The sequence below is a fragment of the Trichoderma harzianum genome (assembly GCF_003025095.1).
Source record: "Trichoderma harzianum CBS 226.95 unplaced genomic scaffold M431scaffold_3, whole genome shotgun sequence".
In the NCBI taxonomy this organism is placed as follows: Eukaryota; Fungi; Ascomycota; class Sordariomycetes; order Hypocreales; family Hypocreaceae; genus Trichoderma; species Trichoderma harzianum.
Genome location: NW_020209251.1, coordinates 1 through 17,543, shown reverse-complemented (window position 1 = coordinate 17,543; position 17,543 = coordinate 1). Strand labels below are relative to the sequence as shown.

Sequence of the window (17,543 nt, the reverse complement as noted above, 5' to 3'; positions counted from 1 at the left end):
GCCCGTTTATAGAGACCAGACTCGAAACCTGGCGGTACACACGGACCACGAACAGCTCATAGACCACGACTAGCAGCAGTACGGGGTATCGCTAGCACGAAAGAAAAAGAGTCACAGCTTGATGATAAGCACATGCCAGGTGGAGAGGAGAAGAATCTCGGCACCGCAGCAGCATCGACGCACGTGCGCTCTATCCATTTGCAATGACACGGTCCCTCCCCCATCGCCATCCGCCCACGCGTCTCGTCTCGTCTCGATTTCGTCCCTCTCGACGGTTGCATAATCAGAGAGGCCCTGATGCTACACCAACACGATTCGACTACTGGAACGTTGGCGTAGATCGCATGTGCGGTGCCCCTACACTCCCTACTTAACCTACTGGCCTAGTCAGCAACCGCCCGCAGGAACAGCCTTCTTTTGGTGCGAAGGTGGCTGCAGCAGTGCCTTGTCTACCCAGCTAGCCCATCTGTCTGCCGCTCTATCCAAGGCTTCTCTTGTCACCCCGCAAACCGCCCAAATTCTCCGTACGGCAAGGCGGCGCGGAGGGCGCATCTTAAAATGGCCCGTATGTACTTGTAAACGAGTGAGACGGCTTCTTTGTTCTAGAATCGCTGGAAGCGCTAGATTGGCACATCTAGCACAGGGTCCCAAAGATAGAGAGCTGAGACAAGACAAGACGTTGGTGAGCTGCTTTGACACCACCATGCATCACTAACACGAGACGACCACGAGGTAGTCCTACTACTAGTATTACTACTCATACGGCACCGCGGAATACTACTTTGACTCTACTGCTACGATGGAGTCTCTGTACATACGACCAAATACCACCTTGGCAGTAGTATTCGCATCTCCAGCTAGCACCCAGCAATGGCCCTTGCAATCTCATGCCACCTCTCCTACACGCTATTGGGGATGTCGGGTGCCAATTGTAATGCCTGCTTCAACCTGTTGCTCCGGCCATGGTTAGCCACACATGGCTAGGTCAAGCTGCCTGGTGCTGCAGATGGGCGAATGACACTGTTCCCAGGGATCGGCGACGCCGTTTCCTCCACTAGGATGCGATTTGGTATGCATGGAATACCGATAACTAGAGCGAAAAGAGACCGAGCTGATAAGCACCTGCTGGTGTGCCCTCAGCTAGCGGTAGTACAAGTATGGAACGATTTCACATTGGCATCTGACGCGGAGCTGCCGCGCCTTGTCTCAGCTCGATAAGGCTAGGCCAGGCCATAAGTATGTCTAAAAACAAGATGATGGCCATAATCTTTTAGCAAAACGGGAAAGGCAGAAGCCGGCCGCGATTCAACACATCGTTCCCGCGCCTGAGAATGCGATGACTACTACGAGTACATACTACCTGTCACTCCATATCTCTCCAGACATGGTTCATCGTGGTGCCTTTTTCCGTTTTGGGGGATCCGCCGCGCCGAGACCGAAGATTGGGCAAGGGCAGCAATGACACGTTGATTGTTGGTCATCTCTTTACCAAGAATAAACCATAGCACGAGTCAGTGTCAATTAACGTTCGTCAATCTTCCCATGCTGCGGCTCCGCTTTCACGTCGAGGCTTTGGGCGCCTAAGTGTCTAAGGGTGCAAGAGTGGGAAAGCTGAAAGGACATGGCGCGTTTGGTGCTCCAGATGTGGACTTATCAAACTCCGTATGGATCGTTTTCACTGAGAATAGCTCCACCAGCATCCATCGCTTGACAGCTTGAGAGGAGAAAACCCCTCAAGAGATTCGAGACTGATCAAGCCTCTCGAGATAGCCGGCGAGTTTCGAGCTGTCAAGGTCTTGACACCCGCCTTTGATATTCCGGGGCAATCGTGCATTGCGTAATAGGCATCGGGTTGCAATGGGGGATTTTGCCAAGAGGCTGGGTGGCCTCCCTCGAGACACGACCGTTGGCGACGACAATCTTGCCCTTCTCTGTAACCCAAATACCACGGTATAATGAAACCGTATCCACGCCGAATGGACTACTTTGATTCAAGCTTATTTCGCAACGGTTTGGACGCAATTCGACAGCGCAAGCTTACAACTACCAAGACTGGACTCTCCAACTTTTTGCTTTCGCCAAGCTGAAACTCTCTTGAACAGGTCTCGACCGCATATCTCTCGATAGCGTCCTTTCCCCCTCACGAAACTAGGCAAGCCAGGAGAACCGGCATTGAGCATTCTCAGGTGATGCGGAAGCCATTTGTCAAGATGAGCAAGCTCGTGATGGAATCACTCTGGTTCTCTGGGCTCACCCTCCTACCCCTCCCCGTGGTGGAGTTTCAATTACGTACAAAATGCGGCCTCCTTCAACGATGGCGAGATCCTGGAATCTGGCCTCTCCAGTTTTCGGCCCCATCGACTAGAATACTCCAAGATGAGAAGCAGATGAAAGGTCCGTGATGGCAAGCAGAATCCGGGGCCCCAGGTTTTCGGTGGATGAAGCTGTGGCGAGCCCATCGTGGGCCCGTGGTCTATGTGGAAACCTGCAACGAGATCATCATCACCCAGATCTGAACTTTGTTTTCTCATCCGGATTCTTGTTTTTTCTTGCTTCGGACAAGGCTTGAACTCAATTAACGAGAGGACTTGGAGTTTCTTAGGGAACGTACTCCGTACTTCTTCTGGTTGCATTCTAGGCTCGGCAATTCGCGGCTGAAGCCCAACCCTACTTTGTGTGTGTGCTTAGCATGCATCCGTGCAGAACGCGCAATTTGCTCCCGCTGCGCCATCATCTGCGCTCTGCATGATGGTTGTATCTTTTGATTGGATTACCGGTGAGGCTTATTCCTTTATTCCGACCCCCAGGCCATTTTGATGAAGTGTTTTTTTGCGTGTTTGATTGCAGATTTCCCCTGTTTTTGTCCTGGTGCCGTGGCGTTATTGCCACTGACTCAAAGGGTCAAGCCAGTTTTCGCCGCTGACCTTGCTCTGTGCTACGGTGGCTTCAAGCCACGAACTGGGGGATAAAAAAACAAACCAGCGGCAGTTGTGGGAATGCGACGAGTAATTTCATTGATGCATGCGGTTGTCCGAGTCGTCCGGCGAATAGCAAAATGCGCAGAGTAAACGTGTAGTTGTCTCCCAACACCCGTGTCATGCAAGAACGGACGTTTTCAGCCGGGAGAGTTGCGCGCGTAAAGTTTAGTAAAAACGTAACCAACTGATTCCCTTGGTCAGTTCAACGGAACTTGTAGGATTAGCGAATTGACTCTAGGAGGATTTGTTCCAAACCTTCTAGCTCCATTTTTTGACTTTTTTCTTTACTCCGGAGTCTTGTCTTGGGGGGAGGCAACTTTGCGTGCGGGTAACTGGGATGGCGCTGCCGCTTGTGAGAAGCCCGAATTGTTTGCTCTAAATCCGCCAGATTGCCTATTGAGGGAATATGTGCGTGAAGTGGCTTGAAAGCCAAAAGCGAATTTCCAGGGAAAAATTGAATGGGCGTGTCGCTTCTCGTCGGAGCATGACTCCCTTTTTGAGATTGTGTTCCGCGCTGGTGGGTGGCGAAAGGAAAGGATTCCGCGCATTCCACATTTTTTGTTTTCGATCGAGATGAGTGTTTTGGGGGAGACTCTGCTTATTGGTTTGAGTTGATTTGGTCGTAAAAAAGAATCCAATTGTAATTTGTCTTGTGGTACCCCGTTGATTTGAATGGGAGATTGTGTGAGAGATGGTTGACTGTTGTGGAACTGCAATTTGACGGTTACTATTAGATTGATGTTACCCTGTAAGAGGATATTGAACCTGTTTATTGAAATTAATATCATTGAATCTATCAAACTCTGGGAGCTGTATCGAAGAGTAGATGTAATAGATGTGGTATATTATCTAGATATCTATTAGCATTTTGCTGGACAGGATATTCTCTAGATCTGTGGAGCCATCAGGTTGAATGTTTTGGATTAAGTTATCTTCATTTTCCCATATGGTCCTCTCATATCTCTCTCGAATACCACTCTCCTGCAAGATCATCGATATTTGGTAGTGTAACCTAAGGAGATCGGGATCTGGCATCGCAACTGCTGGGTCTGACTGTGTTATAGTGATAGTTTTCGATAAATCTCGAGCTACGGAATAAACAGCGCCGAGATCATGGACATGGTATTTGTGTTCCTAAATTCCAGCAGAGATTTAGTAATAATTCCCTGCGTAACATCAAAGGTCTAGGCAGTACCGTATTCGTAGGTTCAGCGGCAATACGATGTGCGGCGAATTCCATATGAGCCTCTGACCTCAGAGTTATAGCATTTTCGGGAGCGTTGATATTTTCGGGCCCGATTTTCCCTACGACGAAGGGAAAGTAGCGGTAAATCGCCCTCCAAACCTGGGCCTTGGTTTCGGCCTTTCTGCTAGTCAGCTTACGAAGAGCAAATTGGGGTAAAGACAGCCAACCTCCTGGGTAGAATTCGGGTTAAGCTTGCTTAAAGCAAAGGGAATGATATGTGCACATTCGGTTGTGCAAGACCGTAGATCTCCGCGGTTTTGTGGCGGTATACTCATGAAATGAAGTCGTTCGACCATGCCGGTGAGAACACAGCGGTGACCGTCTCTTGCCAAGCATGCTTGTTTGACAGCAATGTGGTCGCTCCTCAGCTCTGGTTGATTTTGACTTTCCTCTGCAGTTAAGCCAGGGATCACGATGGGGGACGGTGTAAGTGATTTAGGTTGTTTGCCGCCAGCTATTAGCACTGCATTTTCATATTAGTACGAAACAGGAGGTAGGAATTTGGACGGCATATTACTTACTACTCTTTAATATTGAGTCGACGAGGGAATTGCGGAGCTGCCTTAATGATGTGTTTCCGTTGAACTGTTTGATCTCTTGCATTAAGAGTGTTTTTGCATCTTCGCACAAGTATTTGAGGAATGCTCGTAACACCTTGGGGGTGTCATCTTGATTCTGACCAGGCGGATTCGAATAGTCATTCAGAATCTTGTCCACATCGAACTGTAGGGTCTTCCGTTGGGCATGATTTATACTGAGAGCCGGTGCGAGCTGATTGGGAGATTTTGAGCCTGGGTATTGGGCCAATATGTGTCTCCCTAATGGATCTTCGAATTCTCTGGCAAACATGGGTAGATCTAGGAGATCCAGTAGGCGTAGACAGATCTGGTAGGTTGAAGTAGAGATGGAGATTACGTACGGGGAAACTGGCGTTTGCAATGATATTGCATAGTCTGTGGATTGGGTTTTGACCGAGTGTGTTGAAAAACTGCTGCTGCGAAATAAACTCTGGTGGTAAGTGGGACTGACCTCAACCCTAAACTGAGGGTTACTTTTATCGTCATGGCTCGAATAACAACCAGATATGAGATTTGGTGAACTATATGCAGTCTTAATCCCAGAAATCATCATCCTGGGCAGCATGCTGACTGAACATCTTCTTATTCTGAGCTGATGTCATGATAGTATCGTGAGCTTCGACTCCGAACACCAAGTCATGAATGACGATCTACCTAAAACTTATACAAGTTGACTCATGTAAAGAATCCAACGCCACACCTTGGAATATATTCTATACTGATAACATATCTACAGCAAGGTCCATCATCAAACAAATCTCTCATTCACCCAACTGTTCTCGTCATGGCATCACATTGCAGGTCTTGTAACCAGTCCTCATTAAGTCCCCATGCAATCTATATTGTTAACTAAAATACTGCAAGTATTACCCCACTAACCCCAAGTAATATATCCATAGCTCTAGGTGTAAATGTTACGGCTTGCGCTTTTGAAGCTGTCGTTGATGTTGGCAGGGACCCCGTGGTTGTGGTGGTTAGCGTCGGTGCCCCGTACGGAGTAATGATAGCTGGAAAGTCCCCATCAGCGTCCGGAATTCCTGTCACATTCCCTATTTCCAAGATATTATCCGGGCCTGGGTTGGGATTCAGGGGCGCTACGGCGGCGAACATGTTATCGTAGTCCACAGCCAAATACATGTATTGAAGGAAAGTAGCGCCGATTTGTAATTCGCTGCCTGGCCCGGAGGTCAAGTCCGGCCTGTATGGCACGATGGTAAACTCGCAGGTATCGTCCTCAACAGGGATGAATAGTTCGCTCCAAGGTACTGAAATCGTGGCGCTACCAAATACCAGGGAGACGGTGCGATTCTCGGACTGCGTTCTGGCACAATCAACGATACCCATAGAAGCACTGAAGCTCGGGATGAAAGTCGGAGTGATGTCAAGATCGGCATAAATTTGCTGTACTGTCTTATTGGGAAGGAAAGTGAATATGTCAATCGTAGATAATACTGCTGTCGTTGAGTCGGCGAGGTTGTGTTTTGTGGTTGTTGGGCCAGCAGTACTGCTGTTGCCACTCTCCACAACAATTGCTGCGATTGGCGCGTTCACGTTGTTATTTGGTCCTGAAAGAGGAAATGCTTGGAGCGTCCCTTTGTACATTGCTTTGTTGACTCCACCGAAAAGCAACTGTCCCTGGTTATTTTGAGTCCCATAGCTCCAAAGGCTGAATGACGGAGAGTTGATGAAGCCCTGGTCAACCATCAGGTATAGCAAGGGTGAGCCAGGCGCAATGCCCATTCTACTGTCTAAGAAATTCCCAAGATCAATTAATTTGGCCTCCAGTACTAGGTTTGGAACACTCACAGTCACCTGGAGAGATATCGTTAAGCTACATGTGGACGCCATCTACTCTCTGGCTGCCGATTGTCACGACATCCGCGTTGACGGGGCCTTCCGGGTCTGATTTCGAGGGTTGTATCGACTTCATGGTCGACGACGCCGCAGGGCAAAAGTATCCCATGACAGCGCAATAGTCATCAGCAGCGCAGTTATATTGTGCTGAGGTTGTATTTGACTGCGGAACACAGTCCGTGGTGTTCGGCACGAGAAAAGCGATGAAAGCATTTTGGAGATCTACCGCCAGTCCTATCAGCTGTGGTGGCGTTCCGACACTCAATTTGACAAAGGGTGTAATGTCCTGCATAATAAAACGATACATGTCAGAATACGAGACGGCCAAACCGAATCACGATGCTAAACTCAACGTACGTAAAGCATGGTGTCTGCTTGAACAGTAGGAGATGGATTCCTTTTCTGCAGTTTCGCCTGAGAGACGGGGTGATAATCTACTGGAAGAGAAAAGACAGCCGGCATCTCTCGTTTTGTCAGTTGCATTGAGAGGCCTGCGACCCTTCGAAAAGGCGACGCCAAAGTGGCCAAAGCCATCAGGAGTGAGAAGTGCATCACAGAAAGGGTGAAACAGTGGTTCTCGGACTGGTCTTAGGGCATTTTCATCGTTGGTTATTCTGGCGAAGCAGGGAGAGTGTCAGAGCCTGGCCGTTTGCACCTCTTAAGGCTCCTCTCAGTTTTTGTAGAGTTCTGTAGAAGTTGGCGAGATTACTGTCGATTGTTGGTTGTTGGTTGTTGGTCGCATTTTACCGTCGAATTTCGGAGAAAGATGCAGGGGGGCTCATCCTGCCTGACGACTGCGCCACAGAAGTGCACCCACTGGAGTATAGGTGTCAAAGGTAGACTCGCGCTGTTACTTTTTTTTTTCTTAGTGTTTTTCTACAGTTTGCCGTTAGGAGAGAAATATTCATCCTGTTCGCACTTCTCAACTTCAATGTGCTGGATATGTCAAACTGAAACCAGTTACTACATAGGTCATAGCCTAAGAGGCCCGCGAAGGAACAGTCTCATAGCTCAACGCATCGCCAGAATGACAAACAGTAAGATAATATATACATATCAATGTGGGTTTCGAAACAGTGTCGTAGGGGATTTATGTGAATTTGGTATGCACGATGATGAGAACATGTTCAAATCACAGCCCTGCCTGACTCCAATAACCATGTAAACAGAGGAGTGTAAATTCGTTCGCCAATTATGGATACTAGTCGACGTTGCCTAGCGCAGGACGACCTTGGCTTGGATTCGGCGTTATCCCAACCTCGTACATGACCATGGTTCGAGCCATCCATTTAAAGTGACGCCACATCCCGGACTATTTCAAAGTTGGATTTGCAATCAAGTAGGCTTAAAATGGCGTGTCTTTTAGATCTCCCAAGCGAATTATTCTTCGAGATAGTCAAGCTCCTCGATATTGGCGGCAAAATCAACTTAAGTTCAACATGCAAATTTTACAGAGCCCAACTATTGCCAGAAATTTTTAAAACAATACGATTAACTATTGATGAGACATCGGCAACATCTGCACGGACTGTCGTTGAGACTTACGGCCAGTACACCAAAACAATCGAATTTATATGCCAATGCGAACGAGATGATAGGGCAACGGCACCGTCTTTGCTACCGGCAGCTTGCGAGGTCTTGAAAGGTCACTTCACGCCAAACCTACGGACGGTCAAAGTGAAGTTTGACTTTGACCTCGATAATGAAGCCAATGAGGTCTATCAGGACTTCGACTTTCATGAAGATGCGAACTATACGCGCGAGACGGAACTGCGAGACAAATGGCGGGCGCTTATGAACGAGACTTGGGAGGCTCTTGTAGCTAATACTCTCATCATCGAGCTTATCCTTGATTGGTTTCCCCCAAAATGGACATCTACATATCGTACTGATGCGTTTCGTCAATTTCTCAACCAGCTTGAATCTGCGACAATCAACATCTTTGGCTTCGAAGATTATTCAGGAGTCCGGACTAATACAATGGTAGAGTATTGTCAATTTCTCGCCAAATTGGATACTCTATTTTTCCGCCACATGAGAGGACTGAAATGTCTACATATTCAGGCTTCAGATCCTCTCGGCTACGCCGAAGAAGCGACTTCTATCCCGCTTGCTTTAAAGCCTGGCGATCTCCCTCTTTTACAATCTCTCACGCTAGAAAACTGTTTCGTCTGCCCAGAGTTGATTTCGTTCATACAAAGTCATGCTCAGGTCCTCAAATTTCTCGACATAGATGAGTGTTTCTGCGAACACGGGTCCGAAATGACTTGGGCTAAGTTCTTTGATGAGATATATGAAGCGAAGCCAAGGCTTACTGAGTTACTTGCTGGGGGCAATAAGGCGCCATTTCTGTTTGATGAAATGCCTAATTGGGAAGCAAACGACGCTGTTTTACTTATGCGCCAGAAGTTAGAGGCAGACTCAACACTAAAGATCTTTAGGCAGATGCATTTGGATCCTGATGAAGGTATACTCACTGTGAATCATGACAAAACTGTGGAGCGATTCAACCGAGGTGATGATCAGAGGGCATACGATCGTCTGATGGCACTAGTCAATGAGAATAGGCAAAGTCTGACCTAATATTGTCTGAATAACTATTTTATTGTTCATTCATTTTTTAAAATTTAAGACGGATTACTCTTTTTGAGCATTTTTTTTTTTATCCTTATGCGGCCAGTCTATAAGCCTCTTGGACTGGGTTTTTGCAACACCGTCTCAGACAGCTACCCGTTGGTCCCAATTTTAGATACCAACTGCGTGATGGGACCAACGGGTAGATTTACTTGTCCAGCCTAACAATAACATTCTCGCACTCTGCAACATATTCCCCTTTGTTCCTCTTGACCTCAATTGCCGCAACTGTCAACCACAATGCTAATGAGCGGGGCTTCGATCGTGAAGCAGGGCATTGTGCGCAACCTACGATCCGCTACGCAACAGCTACAACCCTGTGGAGTCGACCTCTCTTTATATCGCGTCTTGGCCTGGACTTCACCTGCCACAATCGACTTCGATAATTCACATCGACAGGCTGCCAATACCTCCGAGCTGCGCTTTAACAAAGACACCGAGACCATCAAACTACGCCAAGGGGCATATCTTGTCGAATTCAACGAGACTGTCTCTGTCCCATTAGATTATATGGGCCAGGTGTTTGTTCGGTCGTCACTGTGGCGGTCCGGCGCCACACTTACGGCGGGTGTTGGGGATGCCGGTTACGAAGGCGCTCTTGGTGCATTGCTCGATATAAAGAATCCAGCTGGCATCGTTCTTCACAAAGATGCCAAGCTAGGGCAGATCGTGATGCATCAGTTGGAAGAGAAGGTTGCAGGTTATCGTGGTATTTATCAGTTTTCGGGGAGCAGCCTGGGACGCGATGGACCTAGTATACAGTCTTGAGGGAAACAGCTCATTCAGTCAACTAAAACGATATCCCAGGATAAATTGAAATGATAATCGTCAGTAGACCAACTTTGCGCTGGATGACAATAGCCCCAAGTAGTCTAAGAGGAGTGCCATTATGTATGCAATTAGGGCTGCAAATCTCGGCCACAGAAGTATTACTAGAGCAATAGCATAGTTTTTAACAACCCAGCCAGAATTTGCGAGCAAATATAAGGGAGCATCCAAGTAGATCCATCCTTCTCTCTTGGGTAGACGCTTCACCGTTGTGTAACGTAACAATTCCACTTTACTTGGGAGAACAAGCTCTATGATACAAATAATGCAACCGCCATCTTAAAGTTTACGTACGGTGTGTGAATGGCTTAAGAATGTTTTCTGTCTCTCTTTGGACGAGTAGATAAAAAGTAGTGATTGGCTGTTTTTCTTTATGGCTGCAAGAGTGCCTTAGTGATGCAACGCTGACAAGGGTGGCAAGCCACAATTTAATTAGGAATGCATCCTTCTCAAACCGTTTCGCAACACGCCTTTCACCTTCTACTGTCATTGCAAACGACGGGAAGAAGATAAAAAGAAACAAAAAAAAGTTAAAAAAACATACAACAGCCGGTGTTCGCTGATGGTCACCCACTCAACTACTAATCTGCCGGTTAGAGGCTTGTCTATGGGGGAGCAGACGGGACCCCGAATTTTCCACTACCTATGGTCGTATGTGCTTAATCTCAGGGGTAGTTGGCCTTAAGTTGCAATGGAAGGCACTCACAACGAAAGAGCAAAAAACATACAACAGCCGGTGTTCGTCAGTGGTCACCTACCAGACTACTAATCTGCCTCTTTTAGCTTAACTCCGGGAGAGCAGACAGGATGCTGAATTATCTGCTATCTACGCTTACACATGGGCTTCAAGCATGCAGAAATTTGACTTATGACCCTTTTGCCTTTCCAGTCTTACTTTGGTTTGTGGCGTTGCAACTGATTACGCGTACTATATAATTATTGGTAGATGGCGGCCCCCACCCGTCCTTTACTACTTGTCTCTTTCTCTATTCTCTGACCAATCACTGGCTAGGTAATTGTCAGATCTTGCATAGGAGAGATTGAATAACACTACGTTATACATGGCTAATATCCTCCTTGAACTTTGGTGTAAGTTTTTCCTTCCCTATATATCTTTTTCTTACCAAATCTTCAATATGCTACTATTTTCCCCATCTACTAGCAAAAGAATGTTTTTCTTAGGTTTGTTAGATCCTACTACTTTACACAGCTCAGTCTCCTCCAGCTGTGAAATATATTTGCAACTCCAAAAGTCTTATTGCTAATTCATATATAAAAGCGCTTCTTTTTCAATTACTACCTGTTGCTTATGCTTTTAGCGCCAGCGCCTTTATCCTGCCTCTCGGGCAGAACTCGCCCAATTATACTTTCGCACTTAGTATTCCCAAGAACTCAACCGATATTTACTTCCACCTATCCGGACCGACCGACTACTCTTGGGTAGCGGTGGGAACAGGGCGCAATATGGAAAATTCACTCATGGTTTTGCTCTATGCCGCTGCAAACGGGAAGAGTCCGCTCATCTCTCCCGGTGGAAAGAGATTTAGCTTGGCTAATGTCACATTGCAGATGTTACCGTTAGCCCTCGTCTCTGCTCTGGTCATCAAGAGCCGGTCTATTCGTCTGCACTAGCCGTCGATATCCTAAATGGAACAGGTATATCTGGGAATACAATGACACTTAACGCACGATGCTCGAATTGCGTACACTGGGGAACTGGCTCGCTAGATCTTAAATCCTCGTCTCAGTCATGGATTTATGCCCTGGGTCCAAGTGGTGGAACGGCTGCAATGCTTCGGAGCAACTCTAAAACTGCTAGCATTGAGAGACATTCAAGATACGGTTAGACATAGTACCTTTTACACTATCACCTCACCAGCACTTCTTGTTTTCGAACCTGGCCGCTAATCTAAGCTGTCTTGCTAGGGCGCTTTACCATGGATATGGTGCGTGCAAGTAGTGACTCTGCAGGACTCCCTGCATCGTTTGCAACTGCAGCTGGCTCTAATATGGACGGATCCATCACGATTGATAGCAATTGGCCAAGCATCATCCACGCTCTCTGCCTTTGTGGCACATTTGTTATAATGATGCCTCTTGGTGTAACATTCCTTCGCATCTTCCCACGAAGTGTTCGATGGCATTGGATAAATCAAACTCTCTCCTCTATAATCACCGGTGTGGGGTTTATAATCGGGATTTACCTCAGCACTATGTTTACCAAGTCGGAGAAAGCTAACTCGACACATCAAATCATCGGTATTATGATCGGCCTCGCACTAATCATTCAGCTAGGGATGGGATCCTGGCACCATTGGGTCTTTAAGAATACTAACTCTCCCACTATATTTGGCAGAATTCATCACTACTTTGGACATATTATAATACTACTTGGTATTATTAATGGTGGTATCGGACTGGCTTGGTCTTATGCATCTAGGTCAGTTGTTATTGGGTATTCTATTGCTGTACTTGCTATTTGCTTGGTATATCTTGTTGCTCTTTGGAAGGCTAAGTGGGACACCAAGCACTATAAAAGAAGCCATGCAAGTGCTGTTAATGAGCTTAACCAGCCTGGTTTGGGATATGAATTATAAAATGATATTATCAGAAGCAACATGTACAATAAAAGGCGAACGAGCGTCGCGAATACATACTTAACTACAATAAGCAACGGTATACCACCGTCCCCATGGCTGGCTCTGGCCTGTCCCTTTCTAGATCCTTGTCTCGTAGAATTTGTACTTGTTTTAGATCTCTTGGTCGATGGCTCAGACGCCCGTAAGCTGGCGGCTTCGACCTCGGACGCAGTACGAGTACGTCGCATACTTAAAGTCAGGCGCCTGCCCTTCGTTAGGTTAAGTTAGTAGGAAAGGAAGCAGCTGTAATAATGACGCTGCTGTACTAGGAGCGTTGTTAAATAATATAATTGTTACGACCTGATCTAGCGAAGGTATGTACCTTGGATAAAAATATTACTTACTTTATAATAATATAAAAATTATTTTATAAATAAGTTAAAGAGGATAAATAACTTTTTAAATTTAAGTTTATTATTAAATACGATAGTAAATTAAATAATAAATATATTAATATATTTAGTAAATATTTAAATTACTTTTAAAAAATATTAGAAATTTAAGTATAAATACTAAAGAAAAACTAATATAATAACTTAATAATTAAATTAATTAATATTTTATACTAAATTAAAATAAATAATTTAATTATTAATAATATAAAGAAATATATTAAAAACTAAGAAAATAAATATTACAGCCTGACCCAAAGACAAGGTACATTGGGAATATACCACGGAAGAACACTTTACCCGAAGGACTAATTAGCGCAGGAGCAACGAGCTTATCGTAAGCCACCCTAGATGGATTACTTGTGAAATGGTGATCCTATACTTAGGCTTACGATCCTAAGAGTAAGCTACTAGGAACGACTGGATATATAAGATTCGATTCTCTACGCTCTTTAGATAACTTAGATAGACAGTTGTTAATAAAGCATTAAGATTGAATATAGACTAAATCTTTATTATATCTTACTTACTTTGTAATTACATTTACTTAAAGCTACTTCCTGTCCTCTCTGTGTTACGAGCCAACGCATTTATGGTCGCAACAATAGGCCTACAGGGTAGGCACCCCGGAACTATGACGGACCGAAGGACCAATCATAGTACGGCTCACGCAGCAGCGAGTGAGCCAAAGTGAGCCGCTTCCAATTTAGGAAACCAGCTCACTCTAAGTCAAGTGAGCTCGAGTGAGCCTCATACTATATATTCATTTCACAACGCTCGTTTAGAATAGTTTAGATAGCCAGTTGTAAATACAGAACAACGCTTGATTATACCTACAAAGTATCATCTACTAGTTGTGTGAACAAACCCCCTTTTATCCTTGTTGATTGCCCGCCAGTCCAGCCTGGCCTATCCGCCAACATAAACCTAGCACAAGGTTTATCCCTTAGGAATTCCTCTTATACTAACACTATAGGAGCTCAGCTTGTCACACTCTGCTAATATAAACTAATTAACCTTGGCTTATTACCTTAGGAACTTACCCTATACTATTTAAGTATTAGGTCGGGACGTTATAATAAATAATATTTAAAAAGTATTTTTATAAATACTAAATACCTAATATTAAATAAATTTATTTAAGTACTAAAAGATTTATAAAGTAAAGTATCACGACCTAACCCTTAAGGTCGCAACAATAGGCTAACAGGCTAGCCTAGACCGGATTAACTTTAATCCTTTAACTAATTAAAAAAGGATTAAAATATAACTTCTTAATCTAACAGCAGATTAATAATTTATTTATTAATTTAAGGAAGGATTAATATTTTATTTATTAATTTAGTTTAGGCTAACTAAGTATATAAATTTACTTTATATTACTTATTAAAATACTTAAATAATTAATTATTACTATAGCGTTTATAATATAATTAAATTAAAATATAAATATTTACTTTTATTTATATTATTAGTTAATAATAAGATTACCTATTACTAACTTAATTACTCCGCTAATATAAACTATAGAATTACTTTAAGGTTTATTCTTTAAGAATAACTAACTTATACTAACCTATAGGTATTAGTTTATTATATAGTAATAACTTTTATTTAAATAATTACCTTAAACCTATAAGTAATAAAATACTAAAAACTTAGTAGTTTATAAGCTTTAAAGTTTTAAATAATAATACTAATTATAAAAGTAAAGTTTAAAATAATTATAATAGTAATATTAAGCTTAAAAATATATTAATTAAAAATATAGTTAATTAAGCTAATTATAATAAATTAAAGGTTAAATTTAAAGTTTTTAAAATATAACTTTAGAATTTTTAAAATAAAAAAAAGGAAAAAGGTAAGGTTTTTAAATTAATAAAATCTAAACCTTTTAATAAAAATTTATATAAAATAAATAATTTTTTTTTAAAATTTATTATTTATTTTAAATATTTTTTTTTATATTTTAAAAAATAATAAAAATAAAGTTATTTTTATAAATAATTATTTTATAAAAAATATTAAAATATAATTCTAATTTATTATATAAAATTATAAAGAAAAAAAATTAACTTAAAAAAACTTAAAATATAAACTAAAGAAATTTATATTAAGTATATAGAATTTTAAAAATAACTTAGGAAATTCTTTAGTATTATAAATAAATAATAAAAGGTTAAGTAAGAATTTTATTTTATTATTTAAAAAGGACTACTAAGTAAGTATACTTTAACTTTTTTATATTTATTAATTAAAGTTAATTAAACTAAGGAAATAAAAAAGGAAGTTTATTATAATAATATAAAACCTAAAGTTAAAAATAAATTTTTTAAAATTAATTATAAAAAAGTAACTTTTATTAATTATATTTAAAAAGTTATTAAAATTAATAATTATAATTAAAAATAATAAAAAAAGTAAAAGTAAAAAAAAACTAAAAACTTTTATAATATTTAACTTAAGTAAATTTAAAAATACTAAGTTAATTAAGGAAAAAAGTAAAATAATTATATTACTTTTTTTAATAATAAATAATTAAAATTAATAAACTTTAGTATTATTAAAGTATAATAAAAAAATATTAAATACTATAATTATAAAAAAATATATATATATATAAAAATATTATTAAATACTTAAAAAAGATAATAATAAAAAGTTTATATTTATTTTAAAACCTAAGGAAAATTAAGCTATTAATATTATAAAACCCTTAGTAAACTATAATATATTATACTTTTTAGTATATTATAATAATAATTACTAAATATATTATAGTAATAAATAAGGGTTTAGATAATACTTTAAGGAGTATACCTAAACCTTAAATATACTTAAGGAAGTTACTTAAAAAAAATAGGAACTTTTAAATAAAAAAGTTAGTAAAAATGAAATTATTTATAATAAAAGTAAGTGTATTTATAAAAGTAGCTTTTAAAAATTAAACTTAGTAGCTAAAAAATAATAAAATAAAGATTAAAAGCTACTTTTTTTAACTAAAATAAACTTTTATTATTATTAAAAGATAAGTTATATAAGCTTTATAAATCTTAGGAACTTTTTAATAATTAATACTATATATATAACCTTAAAATAAATAAAGATTATAATAGCCTTTTAAATACTACTCTAGCAGTAAGCCTTATATAAGTAAATCCTTTTAAAGGATTAATATAAGAAAGAATTAAGGACTTTAAAAAATAAATATATAACTAATATAAATTAATTAAACCTAAGGGACTATATTACTTTTGTAAAATAACTATAGCTAACTAAGAATAATATAAAAATTAATATAAAATTGAAAATAAACGCTATAATAAAATTATATAATAAAAAGAACTTAAGGATTAATAAAAACTCCTTAAATAATAAAGATAAATTAAATAAATTAATCTAAGTATTATCTATAACTAGATTTAATTACTTAAAAATTAGTTTTAATAATATATTAAAACTAATATAAATAAATACTTAATAGCTAAAGTATTAAAATTAATTATATACTTTATTAATAATATCTTACTTATAGATTAATATAATAAAATTAATATTATTAATTATAAGCTATTACTATATAAATAATATACTATAATTAAACTTTAAAAATAGTATAAGGATTATAAAGCTATAAAATATAAATAAAAAAAATTTATACTTTATAATAAGATTATTATAAAAAATACTAGTATTAATATTAAGCTTTTATATATATTACCTATAACCTAAAATAGTAAAAATTTAACTTTATAAAGTATAATAATAATAATAAACTATAAGAAATTAATTAAAATAACCTTTAGAAATATTATAAACTTATTATTAAATATATACTTAAGCCTAAATATACTTAATATAAATACTATAATATTTAAAATAAAAAACTAAAATAAATTACCTTAGACTTAAATAATATTAATATTAACTTTTATAATAATAATTATTATAATAATATTAATAATATAATTTACTATAACTTAAATACCTTTATAAAAGAAAAGAAATTATAAAAATTTTAAATATTAAGTACTTTAAAAAGATATTTAATTATAGTCTATATAAACTCTACAGCTATAATAAACTATATTATACTTTAATTAATTAATTACCTATAGTTAATTTATTATAAAAAAAAGAAACTATATACCTTTATAAATATTAAAAAATAATAATTTACTTATAATAATAAAATTATTAACTATAAAATTAATTTCCTTAAGATTTAGTTTAGTAAAATTAAAAATATATTTAGTTTTAATATTATTAATATTATAAAATATAATATATTTTTAAAATATAATTAGCTTAAGTTATATAACTTTAATATTAACTAAATTAAAGGCTAGGTAAAATAGTAAACTTACCTTAAATTAATTAATTTTAAAAATATA

General features: G+C 39.4%; 6 protein-coding genes across 6 annotated transcripts; 4 read left to right on the top strand and 2 right to left on the bottom strand.

Annotated features, from left to right (window-relative positions):
• Nucleotides 1-3,827: 3,827 nt before the first annotated feature.
• Nucleotides 3,828-5,073, bottom strand: M431DRAFT_547511 (hypothetical protein; the record flags this gene model as incomplete). The annotated part of the gene is made up of 4 exons (XM_024921249.1): nucleotides 3,828-4,112; nucleotides 4,174-4,341; nucleotides 4,392-4,687; nucleotides 4,746-5,073. The coding sequence occupies 4 exons, from the start codon at nucleotides 5,071-5,073 to the stop codon at nucleotides 3,828-3,830; spliced, it is 1,077 nt and encodes a 358-aa protein (XP_024776927.1).
• A 578-nt stretch (nucleotides 5,074-5,651) lies between these two features.
• On the bottom strand, nucleotides 5,652-7,208 carry M431DRAFT_79064 (hypothetical protein; the record flags this gene model as incomplete). The annotated part of the gene is made up of 3 exons (XM_024922773.1): nucleotides 5,652-6,614; nucleotides 6,655-6,942; nucleotides 7,038-7,208. The coding sequence occupies 3 exons, from the start codon at nucleotides 7,206-7,208 to the stop codon at nucleotides 5,652-5,654; spliced, it is 1,422 nt and encodes a 473-aa protein (XP_024776926.1).
• A 798-nt stretch (nucleotides 7,209-8,006) lies between these two features.
• On the top strand, nucleotides 8,007-9,239 carry M431DRAFT_547507 (hypothetical protein; the record flags this gene model as incomplete). Its single annotated transcript, XM_024921248.1, has 1 exon — nucleotides 8,007-9,239. The coding sequence occupies one exon, from the start codon at nucleotides 8,007-8,009 to the stop codon at nucleotides 9,237-9,239; it is 1,233 nt and encodes a 410-aa protein (XP_024776925.1).
• A 291-nt stretch (nucleotides 9,240-9,530) lies between these two features.
• M431DRAFT_79602 (hypothetical protein) lies at nucleotides 9,531-10,058 on the top strand (the record flags this gene model as incomplete). The annotated part of the gene is made up of 1 exon (XM_024922845.1): nucleotides 9,531-10,058. One exon carries the CDS (start codon nucleotides 9,531-9,533, stop codon nucleotides 10,056-10,058), a length of 528 nt encoding a protein of 175 aa, XP_024776924.1.
• Nucleotides 10,059-10,644: 586 nt separating this feature from the next.
• M431DRAFT_78338 (hypothetical protein) lies at nucleotides 10,645-10,803 on the top strand (the record flags this gene model as incomplete). Its single annotated transcript, XM_024922676.1, has 1 exon — nucleotides 10,645-10,803. A coding segment is annotated over one exon (159 nt), but the record flags the coding sequence as incomplete, so codon positions are not given.
• Nucleotides 10,804-11,231: 428 nt separating this feature from the next.
• M431DRAFT_135735 (iron reductase domain protein) lies at nucleotides 11,232-12,805 on the top strand. Its single transcript, XM_024912540.1, has 4 exons — nucleotides 11,232-11,300; nucleotides 11,398-11,631; nucleotides 11,688-11,960; nucleotides 12,045-12,805. The coding sequence occupies exons 1-4, from the start codon at nucleotides 11,255-11,257 to the stop codon at nucleotides 12,713-12,715; spliced, it is 1,224 nt and encodes a 407-aa protein (XP_024776922.1). The 5' UTR covers nucleotides 11,232-11,254; the 3' UTR covers nucleotides 12,716-12,805.
• The last annotated feature ends 4,738 nt before the right edge of the window (nucleotides 12,806-17,543 follow it).

What these genes read in the sequence shown, in the direction of transcription:
- M431DRAFT_135735 (XM_024912540.1), top strand. Translation starts at nt 11,255, where the DNA reads ATGCTACTATTTTCCCCATCTACTAGCAAAAGAATGTTTTTCTTAG. An exon ending in TGCCGCTGCAAACGGGAAGA is followed by an intron (nt 11,632 to 11,687) that starts GTCCGCTCATCT and finishes GTCACATTGCAG; the next exon opens with ATGTTACCGTTAGCCCTCGT. An exon ending in TGAGAGACATTCAAGATACG is followed by an intron (nt 11,961 to 12,044) that starts GTTAGACATAGT and finishes CTGTCTTGCTAG; the next exon opens with GGCGCTTTACCATGGATATG.